Genomic DNA, 18,551 nt, shown 5'->3' on the forward strand with positions numbered 1-18,551 from the left:
GTTTCATCCAAAAAGCAGATTCCCATACTAGACAAACTTTTGAGATATTCCTTGTGAAGTGTCATAAGGAATTGCTCACTGCTATAGTTAACTTTTTAGTTCTTAGAGTTTACAATATACTTTTGCATTTATATCATTAACTTCTCAGATGTGAAGTGAAGCTCTTCACAGCTAGTGAGAAAATCTTACCATCAGTATTTCAACTGAACAAGTTACTGCAAAAATTAACAGGAAACAAATAAACCCAGAAGCTCAGATAAGTATGAAGAACCAAGGACTGCAATTTGTCATTCCCATGCTTTCTATTATTTTAAGTGCAAATGGGACTAGTTCTCTTCCCACCCAACCTCTCCTCTTCCTAAGGAGCTGACAAGTTTGTTTCATCAGACAGACAATCTCTGCTTCTGTTTTCCCACCTCTCCTTGCAAGTCTCACCACTGCGGCTGTTTCAGCAACAGAAGACTCCATCTCAAGTGGAAGATCTACTGGGATGGTGATAACCACCTTTCTCTCATCCATGGACAGGCTAAACCCCACCAGAGTCCCTAAATTTAATGAGTGAAACCAGGGTACCACTGAAACAATTGAGAATTTTACCATTAATTTCACTAGACAGGGTTTGTCCTATCTGCCTGGAAGAACAGCCGCCGGAACAGGATCTCCACTAACTCTATTAGCAAACATACAGCTCTGCGTATCCTGAACTAAGACAATGTGGCTTAGGCTCACAAAGTAAGAAGCAAAGCTACACATGCTTTTATTTTGGAACAGCGTACATATAGGCTTAGGAAGAGCAGACACTTGTGTCTGACCCTTTTGGGAACTTTCTAAAACTTCCTAAAAATGAAAGAGAACGTTAGAAAGGGTAAAAATATAATTCACTGCTGTGGCGATAACTGTACATTCATTGCTCTCATCAATTCAAAGAAGGAGTTTTTAGTAAGTAATGTGTTTGTAAAGTTGCAATAATTAAGCGTATCTGCAGTTCCCTGTGAAGTGGAATCCTTTAGCAGATGATGAACTTGGGTACACAAAAACCCTTTCATAGTGGAGGGGAATCAAAGCACCTCATTGTTTCAGTGTACAAATCACAATTCAAGCTATACTGTTCCTTCTGCTATCAGCCCCAGTTTGCAGTAACACAGCTCTGTATATAAAAACATTTTCCATCCATGAAAGTTTGGTAACATCCTTTTTATATGGCCAACAAAGAAACTGAGGCACACCACACTCAACGGGCTTCCAAGGAGCGCAGCGAACAACAGGTCTTCACATTCTTCATTCCAGATGGATCATGCTGCCTCCTGTCAAAACTCTCACTGACTTGAACAGAAACACAGCATGTCATTATTCACTTCACACTAAAGATCTAAGGGTGAAAGAAGTGGGGAGATAATTTTCCCTCTGGCTTTCTTAACTCCATACTCTACCCTCCTCTGACCTGAAGTTTTGGGCAAGTCTGCCCTGAAGCCTGCCTGGTATCCAACAAGGACGTGTATTTCTGTCCATTTTGATCCAAGAACTTTTAAGTTTTCACCAGCATAGTATTTTCTGTAATAAAAATATTACTGCAAACAAGAGATCTCAGAACAACAATCAGCATGTTGAGCTGAATGCAAAGTGACAAGTCATGCCAAAGTTCATTCCTGTTTGTGAATGGCATGCATAACCCGGATGGTTAGGAAGTGGACATGCAGATCTTCTGTGTCAGAACAAGCAGATCTCATATTCATTGAGATGAAAAAACAGGAAAATTGATCAAGAAGGTTTCCCAGGTTGAGAGATTGCTCAGACTAGAATATCTGGAAGATATCAACTGGTAAGTCAGGAGCTGCCCAAGGTACAGTGAGGCAGGAAAGGATTAAAGATACCTTTGTCCCACATATCTCCCATTGATGGGTTAGAAATAGTCATCCTTGGAGACTGCCTATATAAACAGAGCAAAACAGGCGCAAGAGCAGACACACTCTATAATGTGACATTCTGGAGATACCTTTCTTGTGTGCCAGAGGTCTAAGATGCTTCTCACAGATCTGAGCAAAATCTTCACCAAAGCTCCACCAGGGACTCTGTGATCCTGTGGCTTCACTTTGAAGCAGAGTTATCTAATTGGTACGGTTTAACCCTGACAGACAAACACGGATAGCACAGATGACGTGCTTCAGGAGTATCTGAGGGAAGTTTCAGCTCCCAGAAGTCACTTCAACTTTGTTCCACTTTTTTGTTTTGGCTTTAATGAAAACAGGACTGTATCCACCCTCCCTCTTTGCACAAAATACAGCTTGTCTTTAGGAGTGTCTGCCAGTATTGTGTGTACCGAGTGCTCTTCAGTAGCTTTGCTGTTGCCTGCAAATAGGTCATTGGGCTTTCAATGAAGTGCTGAACAGTCACTCACAACGCTTACAATCTTATGTGGCCTGAAAGAAAGTAGACCTATAGTCTATCCTTTTTAAAATAAAGCCAAGTATTACTACAGCCTGGGAGTGGTAGTCCAGTAAAGCTCTCAAAAGCAACACTAGAGCCATATGGGTTAACCTTGGCTGTGTTCTTTTTAAATAGTCCTCAGCCATCCAACCGCACTTCCAGGCTTATTTCAGGCAAAAGCCGTTATCTGAAATTCAGCCATGATTTCCTACTTAAGATTTAACACACAAAGGTCTTGGTCCCTGCTACCATAAAATCAAGAACACTGTTACCACTGAACTCAAAAGCTGGAAGGTCCGTGCTAGCTTGAAATCACATTCATAACATGCTCCAAGTTGCACTCTTGCAATACTTCCCAGTTCTAATACAGTTAATTTTATTTCAGTAATGAAGAGCATCAGGAGCAGCACGTCTACACCTGTCTAATAGTTAGATCTGGACACACTTGACAATCCTCTAAGTTTCATTTATCTAGCATGCATTTATCTAGTCAAAGGACATCTTTTACAGATAATGTTTCTAAGAGTTTTAAATCTGTGGATTTTCAGCTTGTGACAAACCAGAGGACATTTTCATAATCTCAGAAGCACTGGTCATTTCTGCAAATCTTGGCCCTTGTTTCATTAGATTACTCAAGGAGTAGATAAATTTAAAACAAGCAATAAAAAACTTATTTCTGTACACAATGTACAAACATTCTCCATGCAACACTCATGCTTGATGATATATAGTTTGAAGAAAGAATAATACTGAATTTTCCCTTGCCTTTGTGTCCCTGTACCATTAGTGTGGAACAATAATCCATCTCCTTTCAGTGACATATAACGTAGACCCTACAGCTAATCTAATCTTAATGAAGCAGTTCTCTGCTGGCTTGAGCTGGAGAAACTCCAGTGACTTCAGAGCCTGACTATGCTAGTGAGGGGGTCTGGCTCCACGTCAGGTTCTTGAATCACTTGCAGAGGATCACTTATGTAACTTCATTATTTTCCTTATAACAATGCAGCGAGGGATCAGGTTCCACAAGCTGGTAGCAGCTCCCAAAGTTTCACACTTAGGTCAATGCAGTTCATGCTGTCCAAGCGTCAGCCGCTAAAGGGACACGAATGCTTTAGTAACTTTTGGGTTTTTGTTTTCACCTAGAAAGTGGGTGTTGGCCAGATTTATCAAAATCTGTAACCTCTGCAACTTGGTTGAATTATAATAAGGTCTCTTCAAAATGGTTTGGGCTCATTAAGCAAAAAGATCAAGGCTAACTGGAAAAATCCATTGATTTTAGAGAGGAAATGTAGTCAGTGACCTGAGCTTAACACAAGTGTATTATGATTGCTGCTGTCGCTGGTCCAATGGACCAAGCAGAATAAGCAGCTAGTTGCCTGAGCTGTATGAAAGCAGTTTTCAAGTTACTCAAATTTCTGTTGGCGATGGGCTCACAACACTGGCAGCCCCGTAAAAGGAGAGGACCTCATACCCTGATAGCTTATGAGGGACTACAACAAGAGAGTTAACAGAAAAGCACACCAAAGCCAAAAATTACTTCACAGACAGACACGCTTTTTTCAGGCTCCCAGTCAAGGTCTCTTTACGCAGCTAGACAGTTGAGTTGAGACTGCAAACACGATTAGTGTGATTAGTGCACACGGCTTTTAGTCTACCTGTTTACATTTCTCTTCCAAGTTTCCTTCACCGGGCCCTGAGGAAGCTGTAGTTGTCCTAGCTGGCAAATCCTCACCCACCCAACTATGCATGGTCTGGGTTTGACAAACAGGAAAGTTGATACTTAGAGAAAGCACAGATTTCAACTAAATCATCTAAACAGTACACATGCTATCTTTCTGCAGGAGAGTTTTAATCAGTTGCTTGCTTAATTTCAAGTAACAAAGTGCATTAATGTCTGATTTAACCAGAAGAGCATTCCTTTCAGCAGAGGGCAGCACTGGCTCAAAATTAAATTCGGCCACAATTCTCAGGCTTACAGACATCCCTTAGTTCTCCTACAAGGCTTTGCTTTGGCAGCCTCCTGAGGGCCTTCATAACCACCTGAAAACCTCTGCTGAGGTGCAGAGCCTAGGCAGTGCTGCACGGAAATGGCACTTGCATCTGGCCAGCCAGGAGTAGGGGAAGAGGTGCACCTATCCTCACAGACGTCTCCAAGTTCAGAGGAAGAAGCAGTTAAGCACTTGCAAACTCCTGACTCCAGTCCGGGCATCAGTCTGAAAGACCAACAGTGTCCACAAATGCCTTTTATCATGCGACTGGTCTGAAGAAGATCCACGCTAACATCTACTCACTTTTGACAAACATAATCATACTCTATGCATCATTCATTTCACCATCCAGTCTAAGGCAATGTGGTTTTAATAACTTCAGGCACACTGGAACAGAGAAGCTCTCTTTCTCATGTCACTTTGAATTATACTAAACTGCAGTTCAAATATAGATCCACTGAGATCGAGAGGCAGCAGTGACACATTAGGCAGCTCTGCGACACATTGGCATAGGGCAATGCTTTGATTCTCCAATGAGCATAGCTGGTGTTAAATGAGTTAATTCACATCTACTGAGAGTGTTTGCAGGCTCTGAACAAGTGTTATTTAAGTGTACTTTCCAGCAGACAATTAAGTGTTAGCTGGCACTAAGGTCACAAACTATCTACCAAACCAAACCTCCTGCTTATTCCTTTTTCAGGTCTAGAATCAGATGAGTATGGACATCCACATTACTGATACGATAATATAAAGCACAATGGCTTCATCAGTTCATACATAATCCAAGGATGTTAGCTTGAGCACAAGTTTTTAAACACACAGTTTTCCCTAAAGACTTCTATTAGAATATGCTGTTTACATCCACATCCTGAAAAGGAAGAATTTGTTTAACAGATTTAAATACAGAATTCACATACAGATTAAATCCACATTGCTATTGTGTTTTATATAGCACACACTTAATATATCATGAAAGGCTTTTACAAGTCATGGATGGTTGCATTACATGTGTCAAAGGAATCTCAAACAAGTGCCAGCAAAAACTATGCAGCACTGAATCATCACATATTCAGATTACTGTGCTATAATGGATTACGACTCGTTATGCATGCTGTTGTTTTGTGACCTGGGCACAGCAAAGACCATGGCAAAAATGTTCATTATTTCTGGAGAGCCAGATGTTACCCCAGAAGTCAAGCTGATGAAGGCTACTCTGAGTAACTTTGCTCCGTCCAAAATGGCATTTGTTGCAAAAACAGGTTTCAGGACTAGAAACAAAGGTTACATTTCATTAACACCTGAGAAACTTTTATTATAAAACTGGCATGATAGAAGTCTGAACTGTGAGGGGGGAAGTTCCCACCTATAAGCTAAGAAAGAACAAAAGCTACTGAAGTAAGATGGTTTGTAATGAAAACATGCACTTTAATCTGCACGGAGTTTCAAAATGCTAGAGTAAGTATGGCAGACTCACCCATCACAGTGCAGAGAAAACAGCCTATGGTCTATTTATTGGATGGCTCTACAATGCGTCATGTAAATATCACCTCTAATCTCAATTTTTAAAATAGATACATCACCTATACCTATGTAGGTGTGTTTGTGTGTTTATATAAATGGCACGTACACACAAACATGTTATGCACAGACACATAATATAAGCATGAGTATACACATTCTGTGAAGCAATTTCTTCTTACTTTGTATTATCATGCACTAGCTCTTACTGTTTCAAGCAAGCTGAGAAAATATGCTTATATTACAAACTGCTTTCAACTAAGAGGATACTAGAAGGCTGTAAAAAGCAGAGAGATTCATTTTAAGGAAATCCACCCCAGAATCATGTTTCCAACAATTGCGTGATGATTTTCTGGCCACTAACGTTGGGAAAAGCCATTTTTCTTACACTGCGTACACTAAAAACATTTGGGCTCTCATAGCTCTCTAGCATCAAATTCAAAACAAACAGAAAATGACGGCTACTATTTTGGAAACACAGCTAGGACACAGAGATCCTTTTTGTTCTAATAGCATTAAATCAAGTAAACACTGGAGTCCACCAAGTGCCATTTTTGATGTATTACGCTATTTTTCCTAACATTGACTATATTTAAATGCCTGAAAGGAGTTCCTCTGTGCATTTAGGCTGAGTTTGACTTCTTTAGGAATATCTTTTGGCTAAAAGGCTGACCTCAGCAGTATGGACGTAGTCCTATTTAAAGACTCCATAAGCCTGAAATGAAATCCTAAGGTCTGGTTCTCTGGTAACTTGGCTCTTCATGGAGTCCATGAGACTCACAAAACTGGTGTAGGAATATTGCAAGAGTGCTAAAGCAACCTCCGACCCAGAAAGGCAATGGCCTGCGACTGGGGAATATTAAAACAATTTGCCATTCAAAAGCATTTCTGCAAACATCCTCTTTGCCACTGCTACTGTAACAGGCCATGACCAACAGAGTTTATTGCCCAACACCAGTAAAGATGAACGATGGCATTTCAGCTCACTAAGAGTCTTTGGGAGTGCTTTTACAGTGAAGCTTCTGTCCCAGAGTTGCTCAAATCAGCCTGATGCTAGATGGAAAATTAAAGCTCCAGGAGAGATTTTAGAGGTCTCATGGCATCACGTTGCAAAGGAGCCCAATTTCATTTCCTCAGCAGTGTTTGCTTTCCTGTCTATCACTGATCCTCCTATAGACGTCACAGCAATATTTTATGCAAACTTGCTCTAGGCTTTATTCATAGATATGATTTCCTTATCGAAGTGACAAAATCAGTATTTCTTGAGAAATGACATCTGACATCTAGGACTACTGGTTAAAGAAGTAAATACATCTTCATTGGCTGTTTGAGCATATGAAGAATTTGTTGGCCTGCAGCTTTCTTTCCGAAATCTTCCTCATATTCTGGTATAATTCAGAAACAGTTTCTCAATTAATCAGTTTTAGGAAAAAAGTCTGATCCCAGACTTGTTTTCTTTGTACACCTCTAGACTTCACCTGCAAACCAGTGGTGCCAATCCAAGGAGGGCCCTACCCCCAGGTAGTCTGAGGGGGACTTCATCTTAATGCAAATCACAGTAACACAAGCACTCTCCTGGGATTTTTGATTCACTGCAATGGTTCTAGTTTCTTACCAAGTCCCACCTACCGTCCATATTCAAGGGCAACTTGGCCAAACTTGGTAATGAGTGGGATAGTTGAAAAAAGGTTTTCCCAGTTACGTAAGCGGAAAGCAGAACATAACGTACATGTGACATGAGGCTGCCCATCACATGTAAAAATGCATTCAGGCTTGTAAAATAAAACTACTGTAGGAACATTTCATCAACAGAGAAGCCAGGCAGGATATCTGGCACAAAGGGAAGATTTTCTTCCTCCCTGAAATTAGTAGTCCAAATGACAATCAGGCAAGACAGATCTTGTTATATATCATTAAGACCTGAGCTTGGCTGATTAACAAGACAGTGGCCAATGTCACTGGCCCTTCACCTTGGAAGGCCTTGTTCCCCTTCAGCCTGTACAAGCTCCTCCTAAACGCTAAGATCCTGTGTGCCCTCACAGACAAGTCCACCCCCTCAAATGCTGAGCACTCACGTTTAATAAAATCTTCCATTCACCTGAGCTTTGGACATGAGGCTTCTTTAGGCTTTGGCCAGAGTCAAATCAGAAGCCTCATTCTAATTTTCATTCTCAAACTGATGGCCCTTTTCCAAGATCAAAGTATTTTCCCACACAGAGCCCAAGCCTGTCATCCAAATTCAATAAGCAGTTTACCTACGTAAGGATTGCACAATAACTTTGCTGGCAATATTAGTGATAACATGGTGAAGTTACCAACTTAATGTCCTCAGACCAGTCATCACGGTATGTGCATTGCCATTTTGGGTTACTGTTATGTGTCGTAATTAACTGGCTTTTGTAAAATGATTTCATCAAATCGTAAACATTTTCCAGAGAAAAATCAGAATTAACACCCTGTTACAGAGAAGAATAAACCAAGGCACAGGAAAGTCAAGCGCATCACGCAAGGTTAGACGCTAGTACAATCAAAATTAGAGCTCAGTTATCTGAAATCCTGATCTGTGCCCTGGCCGTCAATACGTTCTGCTTGGGGAAAAAGCAGCAAGCCAGCTGTGTGTGCAGAAATTATGACCTGGTGCTCTCCTTGCACTGGAACCACATCCCACCCAGGTCTCCACGCAGTGCTGCGTGACCTGTTCCTACCCAATGGCTTTTGTTCAGCATGGAGGACAAATGTTTTTCACCTTTCTTCCAGCACTGCTTGCAGGAAGTAAATCCTAATTTGAATGCAGGGTAAACACCCGTAAGTATTAACAATCTTTAAAACGAGACAAATATTTACCTGTAACACACTGCGGATCACCTTATTTAAAACATAAAGCAATACTTATGACAATAATTTTGACTGTACATAGTTCATGGCTACTATCAGCAGCTTAAATGGTTTCTGCCCTGAGAGGGAATCACGACATTTTGTCAATGACGCTCTGTAATAGCAACTGTACGTTCCTCAAAGTACATCATGTTTTTCTTGTGATAACAGAGCTTACGTGTAGCTACAGATATCAGTCCATATGAGAACATAAACTGTTTTATGCACAACAGCATTTCCTTTGACTAAGTTTCCTTCTGATCTCACTAGTTATAAAACATGATCTGTAGTTCAAGTGAGGTGTCAGACAGGTGAAGAAGTGTGCTCATTAAGTGTGCTCAATTAGTCATCATAAGAATATGCAAAGTTTATTAATAAAACTGTATCACTCAGTTTGAAAAGGTTTTTTTGACTAAATGCCATTTTTTGTTCTATTTTTCTCCAGTGCCTTAAGCACTACGGGGCTGGGACCTCCATGACCATCACACATAGCGAATACCAGTAAAGACAGACGATCGCTACTAAAAGGATAATCCCACTATTGACTGAAAATATTATCCATTTCTTGAACAGATGCCTTGATTGCTACCATAGGATCAGATCTGCATGACTAACTGCCATGTGCACACAGCAGCCACATGCTTTCCTCACTGACAGATGCCAGTTATATCCTTCACCACCAGCATGAGGAAGCTTGTTTTACCTGCATCTGCCCAAAGATAAAATCCAGACAGAACAGCATGGCCATCACACATACAGATGCTACTTGCATTAAGGTAGCATTCAGTAACTCAAATCTGGGTGAGAACCACATTGGTTCTGGGACTACACTTCTTGGGGGAAAGAGTCCCTGCCTCAGCAAGCAGTTGAGCACTGGCATCGCTGTTCCACCAAGTCAGCCGCAGCAGTACGCATGGACTAGACTATGCCAGGCAAGACTCCCCAGTACCAAAAATAAAGTTTGCGTCTTGTCAGCTTGCAGGAGCTGATTGCACTGGTGGTCTCAAATCCAGATTCTATTGAAAAATTGAAAAATCCAGATTCTATTGAAAAATTACCTTATTTTACACTTTTTACAGGCCTCTTGTAGTACTTTGACCATTTGAAGACTGAACTGGTTCTTCTCCCTCTCCCCCATAACCTCAACTGCTGTCTCCATTTTTAGGTTGTGACAATGTTTAGAATGCATGGTCTGCTTTGCACTTAGAAAACCTCAGATCTTGAAGGCCACTGTAGTACCTTCCACCAGGGCAGAATCTTCTGATCCTTAAATGCGTCATCTTGATATGAAAAAGGTACTTTTTTTCCAGGCTATAGTCTCAAAAAAAGGAGGACAATTTTTTAATTGTGTTCTTCAGAACATTTCACCCGTCTGGGTTGGCCCGTGATAATCCAGTTCGTTACTGCATAACGAATTTATTAGTCTGTTAACTGCAGTCCTGACAGAGATAATGGCCAATGATTGCTTATAAATCCTTTGCTGCAGTGTTTCTTCTAAGGCCTGTGGTTTGTACTATGTTCTTAATAAAATCATAGTACAGCAATAGTATGATGAAATAAAGATCACCTGGGCATTCATTTTTAGTAGCCTAAGTTAGCTTAACTGTGTAATAATTTATTTGAAAGCTACAGGCATCAGAGGCAAATCCAAGTCACATGCGGGTTTAATAAAAAGAATTTAGATTCGGTAATCTCTTATCAGCCCCCAAAGCACTTGAGCAGGTACTGCTCAGGTGGAGTCTGCTGGAAATTTTGCCAGAGCTCTGCAAGTCTTTGAAACAGACAGAAGGATGGACACCACACTGTGAACACCCGCTCCCCACATCCCACAGCTTCACAGCAAACAGCCAATTTTTCCAGCTGCTGCAGATACTCTTCACTCAATTTTGCATGCAGCAATGATGACACCTAATGGTGGAATATTTCTTCTGCTGGGCAATATGCAGACATTTTGCTTTTCGATGTATATTTCTATTTAAATTAATTACAACTCCCCTCTCACAGATCACCAGCAGAGTAAACTGCTTGAGGTTTATTTGAACTGTAACAGAGAAGCAGCTTTGCCTGTTTAGTTCTTTCTGACTTTGTACCTGGAAGCAGCAAAATGGAAATGCGTGTTCTAGATCTAAGTCCAGTGTTTAAAGTCACCCTTCTTTTCTGAGGCAGACTATCTTGCAGAAGCAAATTTCAGTCACACTGGTGTGAATAATCCCTGCAGAAAGTCTTCAGAAAAGAGGATGAGACATTTTTCTCTAGATCCAATCAGCTGTATGCCAGAAAGCAAACCACATGCACCCAAAAAGCTTCTTTGAAGCCTTGTGTCAGCTATCAGATAACGCTGCAGTTGCAGGACCTTTGATACCCAGTGATCTTTTCATCAGAATCAAATAATCACTAATACAAAAATAATTTTCTTATTTCCAAAGTTATAAAATAATACGTTATTCTAGTATTAATTCAACATTTTAAGTGCATGTAGAGCACAAAAATCTCATACAATTTTTAAATTCTGAAATGCTTGAAGTTTTTTTTTTTTAAATCCAAGTACATAAAGCCTTTAACTCCTACTGGAATCTATTTCTACATCTGGGCTGGGAAAAGAAGGTAATTTTAAATCGTGTTACAGATGCCAGGTACATAAAACTACGTCTCACTTTTCTCTTGGGAGAGACGAGTATCACTATCTGCCCATTTTAGCTTGCCTGACACTTGCATCTACAGCAAGAACAAGGTAACTTTATTACCCAGGCCTGACCTAAATGTGTCAATTTTTTCCAGGTTGAGATAAACACACAGCTCTTAAAAGAAAAGAGTTGAGAGCCCCTGGCAACTTACTGATTTGTTTACTTTCTTTTAACAATATTATAACACAGAAGTTGTGCTAGATTTCAGCTGAGTCTACAAAGCACAGAGCCTTCACCCAAATAAACAAAAACCTACGGATATTTCCAGACTGCTCAAGAAAAAACACATTTTCAAACTACGATCTCTTTTTGCATGGTAACAGTAGTTAAAGTCACACGGCTAAGTACCTACTAGAAAAAAAAATATGAAGACATGCTTTAGAAATGTGTCTTTACTGAACTGGCAATTTTGTTTGTACAGTAAGGTATGTAAAATCCATTTTTTTAAGTCAGAATTTAACCACTGAATTTTTCATTACCTTTATGACCGTTTTTTGTTAGGGCTTTTTTTTCCTTTCTTTTTTCTTTTTTCTTTTTTTTTTTTTTTAAGAACAATAATTACTGCAAATACTTCATCATTCTGGCTTACCTTTCTCACATCTGAGCTCTTTGGTTCTGTTGTCCAAGTTATAATTCTAGACACAGCAAGTCTTGTCTCACTGGAGTTCACAAAGTCTGTGGGATCCATCTGTCTTGCCAAGGACTCAATATACTTCAGGATAGCAACTTTCACCTGAGAAGTGAAAAGGGATTTGTTAATATGAGCTGGCAAAGACAGATTTATCCTATAATAAACATATACCACTACAGATTAACAAGACCTATGTCACATGGGGGAAAAAAATATCCCTGTGACATGTCTCTGTGTCATGTTTCAAAAATCAAGACCAACTTTCTAGACAGGATAAATTTTGTGTAGTAAGAATCTGGAATGGTGTATCAGAACTGGCTTGAAACATGTCTCCTTGTGCGTTTGCATAGGCAAATCAGTACTCCACCACGTTGTTTCCACCAGTGGTTATTGTTCCAGATGTCAAACCATAGCTTTTGGTCTCAAACCAAATGCTTGATGCTGGAGTCTCAAAAAGTCCAAAATTTGGGAGACTGAAGAAAGAACACTTGAGTCATTTGGCCTCCTGTATATTCCCGTCTCTGGAAGATATATGTGTACGACTTCCAGAGTTTACAGTGTTCCTATAGCCTTGAAACAGCCACCTCTGGAAAAAACAGTCTGCACAACAGTATTCCTTTGGGACGATTCAGTAACAGAAAATTCTGATGTTTTTTTCTCCAAACCCTACACGTTACATCTGATCTGTGCAACAAGAACTTGTGAAGTTGCGCCTAGGGTCCCAGTTTCGCAGCCATTCAGACAGGGTCTGGTCCCTTCTGTCCTGCACAGCCAGGTCTTCTTCCCACCAAGACCAGGGTGAAGAGGAATTTTCCATGTCTAAACTTTACTCTAATATGTTCCAGTGTGCTTAAAGCCCAACTCTTACTGACTTGTGACGAGTCATAGGGCCCTATTTTAAAGATATATTGATTTCTTAAAATGGGAAACGAGAGAGTTAATCAAAGTTGCCAATATAATTTCTGTATCATGCAGGTACTTACAATTAGTTATCTTATCATGAGTTCAATGCTTTACGGTATGCCTGACATGGCAAGCTAAGACAACCATGTCAATGCTTTAGTGAAAAGGCTTTTGATACTGACCTTCAGGTTTGGTGTTTGGGTCTGATCTACAATAAATCTCATCAAAATGTTAAATTGTTGATCAAATGGAAAAGAATCCCTGTCCAAAGAAAACAAAAGCGAAAATGTAATGTAACATAAATTTTCAGGATTAAATTAACTTGATACATTAAAGCTTACACAACAGATTTCCACACCTATCATGCTTTTCTTCTTCTTAACTTTGCCATCAACCAAAGAAACTCCAAGTCTAAGGATTAGCTGATTATTGATTTAATACTGGAGAAAACTGCTAAATCAATACCTTTATACACTGTTACTCTAGCTGCTGTCTGTACTCTTATCCAGCTTCTGGCACACCTTTCCATTCCTTCTTCATTTCAGGCTGTGCTTTGTTCCCTTATCTCCAGTAGCAGCCTGGTTTATCTTGTCCTCAGAGTTCCTACCTTGTTTTGATTTCTCTCCTCTTTTTCCCTCCTCTACGCTATTTTCTCCTGGATTACTACTACTTTTTTCTTAATTATCCTATTTCCAGGATGAGCTGAACTTTTTTGTAACCATGTCCTGGGCTGGACATCCTTAGGAAAGGACATGGACTACAGAATTGGTGTGCACATCACAGTAGCATTCAAGGTCTTATCCTGACATTACCATTATTTGCTGTTTGAACAACATGAAAGATGCTCTGAACTTTGTGGTAAAGCACCATTCATATTCTGAATACTGCAAATATTTTTTTTTCCATCAATCAAAAAGAAAAGTGATATCAAAGCACATCCACACCAAAAAAACAAATTAACAAAATTAATCAGTTACACATTTTAAATGTTATGCTTTAAAGTTATCTGTTTAGGAAAGAGACAGATTTTTAATTCAATGCTTGAAATATTGTGACATAACTTTGTTCTCCTTTATTCTGCTATTCCTCAAGATGGAGCCCTCAAAATATACGGCACTGCCGGGTTTCTAAAATGTTCATCGGATGCCTTTCTGTAATCCTGCAAAAACCTCCATAACATTTGTCATCTGAGTACTCTACCTGGTGACATCCAGAGCTTTTTGAACTTTCGCCTGCACAGACCCCAGCAAATCTGCTCCCATTTTCTTTAGCAACTGGGTCAGGAGAACAAAAAGCCAATCCTGCAAGTCATCTTTATGAATGATGATGAAATCAACCAGGGTTTCCAGGAACATGCTGAAGACCTATAAACAAAACAAGTGTCACAAAAAGCAATACTATGCTTTAAATAAACATAATCAAAGGGGAGGGGTTTACAGTCTGAGTTTCAGGATGATTTTGTTACAGACAGTTTCATGAATGAATGATTTTAGTGACTACATTGCTCCGAAAAAAAAAATCAGACAAGACACGTCTAAAATGTGTTGTATTAAAATACCACATGAAACGAATGAAGGAAGGGGGTAGAATACACTTACTCTCTGTTGTGAATTCCACGGCAAAGCAGGCCATGCAACAAAACAAACCACTCGTTAGCACACATAGTGATCAAGGCTGGTTGTTCAGATGCAGTTTGTCAACAGATAAAAGATGCATTCATTGAAAGTTTACATTTTCGTAAAACACAATCTCTTCTCATTGGAGTTACTTAAAACATTATATATCTTGGATCAGATCCAGCCTCCTCACTCATGAAAGTAACGTATCTTTATATATGTTTATATCTAACAAAGTTTACATATGTTTAACACCACAACTAATGAGTTTGTAGCAATAATTCTATAAAGGCAGTGCAGATGACAGATCATCGCTGCCAGAGAGGACATACTTGAGTCCAGTGTGCAATAAACCCTCACCTTACTCAGAAATTGGAAATATTTTGCAAACAAACAGCTACACCTTCACCCTTTCCACAACACATACTGAACCTCTGAGAGCCAAAGCATTAAGACCTTACAGGCAGGCACTGCCACACTTGGTGAGGCCCGCGGGACTGCTGGTCCAGACTATAATTACGGCCAAAAATGCAGACTTCAAGCAAGACCTGTGACAGGTGACTAAGCCTGTCCAGGGGATTTCCACCTGACAACCATTTATTAAAACTGGTTTACCAAGTGGTCTGAAGTACAAATATTTATACAACTTATTCTTTCTCAAACTGTATTTAACCCAAGAGCAGATGTTTTTACCCAGCCATTACTGGTTGCCCTCAACCAGCAAACCTCCTCAGGAAAGGGCATGAAACTCGCTTTTCCCCTCTCCCTGCTCCCACTTACCTGTCGATCGAAGACCACTGGGTCTGAATGTGCCTGTGGGCCCAACCTCCCCATTCCCTAGTCTGCTTCTTTTTAAGAGACGTCTGTAAATTCATGCCACGGTCTTTAACTTCAAAGGTCAGTGTTATAAAGGCAGCAAAGTAGCTATATTAAAGACTTTATTTATTTATTGAGATCCAGAACAATATCTTGGTGAGACTCCATACTGCTCCCAGGTGTACACAATACAAAAACCCCAGTGACCATGATACTGAACTATGGCTCGTTACCCTTCATGGACCTCACTCTACCACGTATCACCAAGACACTCCCTAGAGAAGTACAGATAAAACTGAACCTCTCGGTCCAGGAGCGGACATCTGAAAGGCATTAGGTTGCTCCCTGGGAAGCACAGAGCAACCAGTTCCTAGCAACATGAGAGAGACTGAGACACATCCCTTCATTGTAAAACAGATAAAAATCGAGGAGATTTATAAATGCCAGTTTCCCCCAGCAGATGGCAGGGGTAGAAATACAAAACATTCCTCTTGGAACAGTGTCAAATGTGCACACATGGTAATGTAAGAGAGCAAGCCAAGTCTTTGTGAACTTACCTTGCTGTGAGGGTCAGCAAACATGCGAGTAAATATTTCACATAGCCTTTTTAACTCGACTCGGCTAAAATACATAAATAAAACATGATATTAATGCTAAAGCTCTAGTTGTGGCAAAAAAGCTAATAAATATTAACAGCTGAAAGATCTAAACTTCTTCATTTAAATGTTACTTAAGTCACACTTCTGAAAACTCTGTATCTAGGCAAAGCCTTAACTGGTACTCCAGTTTAACTGCTGGGATCACCAGCCTTACATTAAGAAATCTAATAAATGTTTTTTAAAATCATAAGCCAGACACTTGTATTTTCTGCTGCTTCTATTTACTTCTATATTCTGGATTGCAGAAGACAATATGAAATGTGCACATTTGGGAGGTATTTACTTTCTGCCTGAGTCAAGGTCTCTGACCCACTGAAACACAGGTCTTTTGCAGCCTAGGAGTAAGTTTCTCAAGTCTCCTTTGTGTCAGGGAATTTAAATTTTCAAGTAAAATCAGAAATTTCATGCTGTTTGTGTATATACTAATCATAGATATTTTGGACTAAATTCTCAGTTGCTTCAGTAAAATCAGTCTAGAATCCCACAGTATTAACAGATACCAGAACTGACTCCGAAGTCTGAGAGCAGGCACACTGAGGAGACAAATACATAGAAATGGAAGACAGATTAACAAGTGGGCAACCTGGTAAGTCAGAAGATAATTTAATCAAGGCACAATCTAAGTTCCTATTAGTAAGAGATTATTAGGTGCTCAGTAATGTTCTTTTTATGGCAGGGTGATGTATGGGTCGCTTTCATAAGATACTGAGTTTGAGTCAAATGCAGAACTGTTTGGTGCCAAAGCTCTTATTTGCAACGTATTGAAAATACAAGTCTTAGTTTTCCTGCAAGGCAAACTGTCAAAGAATGTAGAAATTTTGCTTGTTTACCGTGCAAACAAAAACAGAGCAAGACAGTTAGGTAACATTTCCTGCATACTGTGGATGCAATTAGATATTTTTCACAATTACTATGTAATTAGAGCAACCAGTATGTTACTATGTAATTAGAGCACATCGATTGCTCAGAGAACAGCCCTTCAGATCTTGACTACAGGTACCCTCTTTCCAGAAAGACATTAATTCTACAATCCACCAACATACCTCCCCCTCTCTCAAAACAAGCTTCAGAGAACAGGCCAGAATATGCTAGTAGTCTGCAATTATTTTATGTTAGCTTGGTTATAAGTAGCACGGGACATTTTTACAAATAAACCTATGCATGAACGGCTGATCAAGGGCACAAAACCAATGGTCTTTAGAGTTTGATGTAGAGGAAAAAGTCTTTGTGACGACGCCACAGCAAGCTGCCAGCTTCATTCAGGATGAGACCACGCAGTCTCAAAACAACTACTCTACAATGCTCTCCCGACTTCACGCAGATTGCAGCTCTCTGAATGAATTCCTATTTATTACTCTAATTAATTTTCTTTCTGGGCAAATGTTACATGAAGACAGCAAGTATAAGCATGTCTCTTTCTAAAAGCTCATGGACCGGAGGTAACAATTCAAGTACTAAATTGAAGCAGGCAGTGGAAGAACGTTTCCTTAAGGGACTTGTTGGCCTTATTTTATTTAGACGACCTTATGGGGAGCCCTTAGAGAACTAGACCACATGAAACTGTATGAAACAAAGAGGGTAGGTAAGCACCACACCACTTTGCATGCACATCTTTCTGGATATGCAAATCCCAGTTAATGTAGGATCAGCTATCCTTCAGTTCACAGTACTAAGAGAAAACCTAGCCACATCACTGCCTTTTATTAAACTTGTTATACCACAACAGAAGATATCAGGTTTAATTAGAAGGCAGACAGACTTGCCCTTTGGACTAATGACCTTGATGATGTTCTGCAAGATGCCGTGGGAACAAACAGGATGATAAAATCTAATCGTTAGGACAGGCACCAGATCAACCCTGAACCAAGGAGGAAGCAGACCAAAAGCAAATCAAAAGGAAATATAATCTAGAGAACTAAAACCAGTATCAAATTAAAAAAAATAACTCTGCAGGGGTGTAGTTTCTGGGACAGGTTTATAAACTATTCAGGATCAAAGCTAAGTAAACGTGCTAGCTTGAGGGACCAGTGACAGCAGTACAGTTCAAAAACTGCAACCAGCAGGACTGAAAACAATAGTTGAATTCTACTGGCATTTCTGCTAAGAAATTCTTCTGCTAAGAGCTACTGATCTGGATAAATAGCCCAGCACCCAACCTTCTCAGCATTTCCTCCCTTGAACTATCCCCAACAGCACTCAAAACCTTGGTTATAATCATCACACACCTTTGTAGTGAAATCAAAGTCTCACTCAACTTTTTCATGCAAGTATTTGAGGTGCCAGAGTCTTTCCAGACAGTTTGTTAAAATAAAGAAAAAAAGACGGCATACGTGTGGGAAGTATCTTTTAAAAGACTCGTAAACAGACCACATCAAAAAGCATCTCTGATCTAGAGACTCTAACTACCCATATTAAAAAACTGTAGCACTTCCCACTTA

General features: G+C 39.8%; 1 protein-coding gene across 3 annotated transcripts in view; it reads right to left on the bottom strand.

Annotated features, from left to right (window-relative positions):
- Positions 1–18,551, bottom strand: part of CLASP1 (cytoplasmic linker associated protein 1) — a 185,214-nt gene that overhangs the window by 34,301 nt on the left and 132,362 nt on the right. For all 3 annotated transcript variants that reach the window (XM_082312843.1, XM_082312842.1, XM_082312844.1), the window contains 4 exons: positions 16,012–16,075; positions 14,223–14,386; positions 13,205–13,283; positions 12,078–12,221 (listed from right to left, as the gene is read on the bottom strand). In XM_082312843.1, the coding sequence (XP_082168969.1) occupies positions 12,078–12,221; positions 13,205–13,283; positions 14,223–14,386; positions 16,012–16,075 (451 nt within the window). The remainder of the gene's footprint in view (positions 1–12,077; positions 12,222–13,204; positions 13,284–14,222; positions 14,387–16,011; positions 16,076–18,551) is intronic.

Source organism: Platalea leucorodia (assembly GCF_965183815.1).
Source record: "Platalea leucorodia genome assembly, chromosome: 5".
Taxonomy (NCBI): domain Eukaryota; kingdom Metazoa; phylum Chordata; class Aves; order Pelecaniformes; family Threskiornithidae; genus Platalea; species Platalea leucorodia.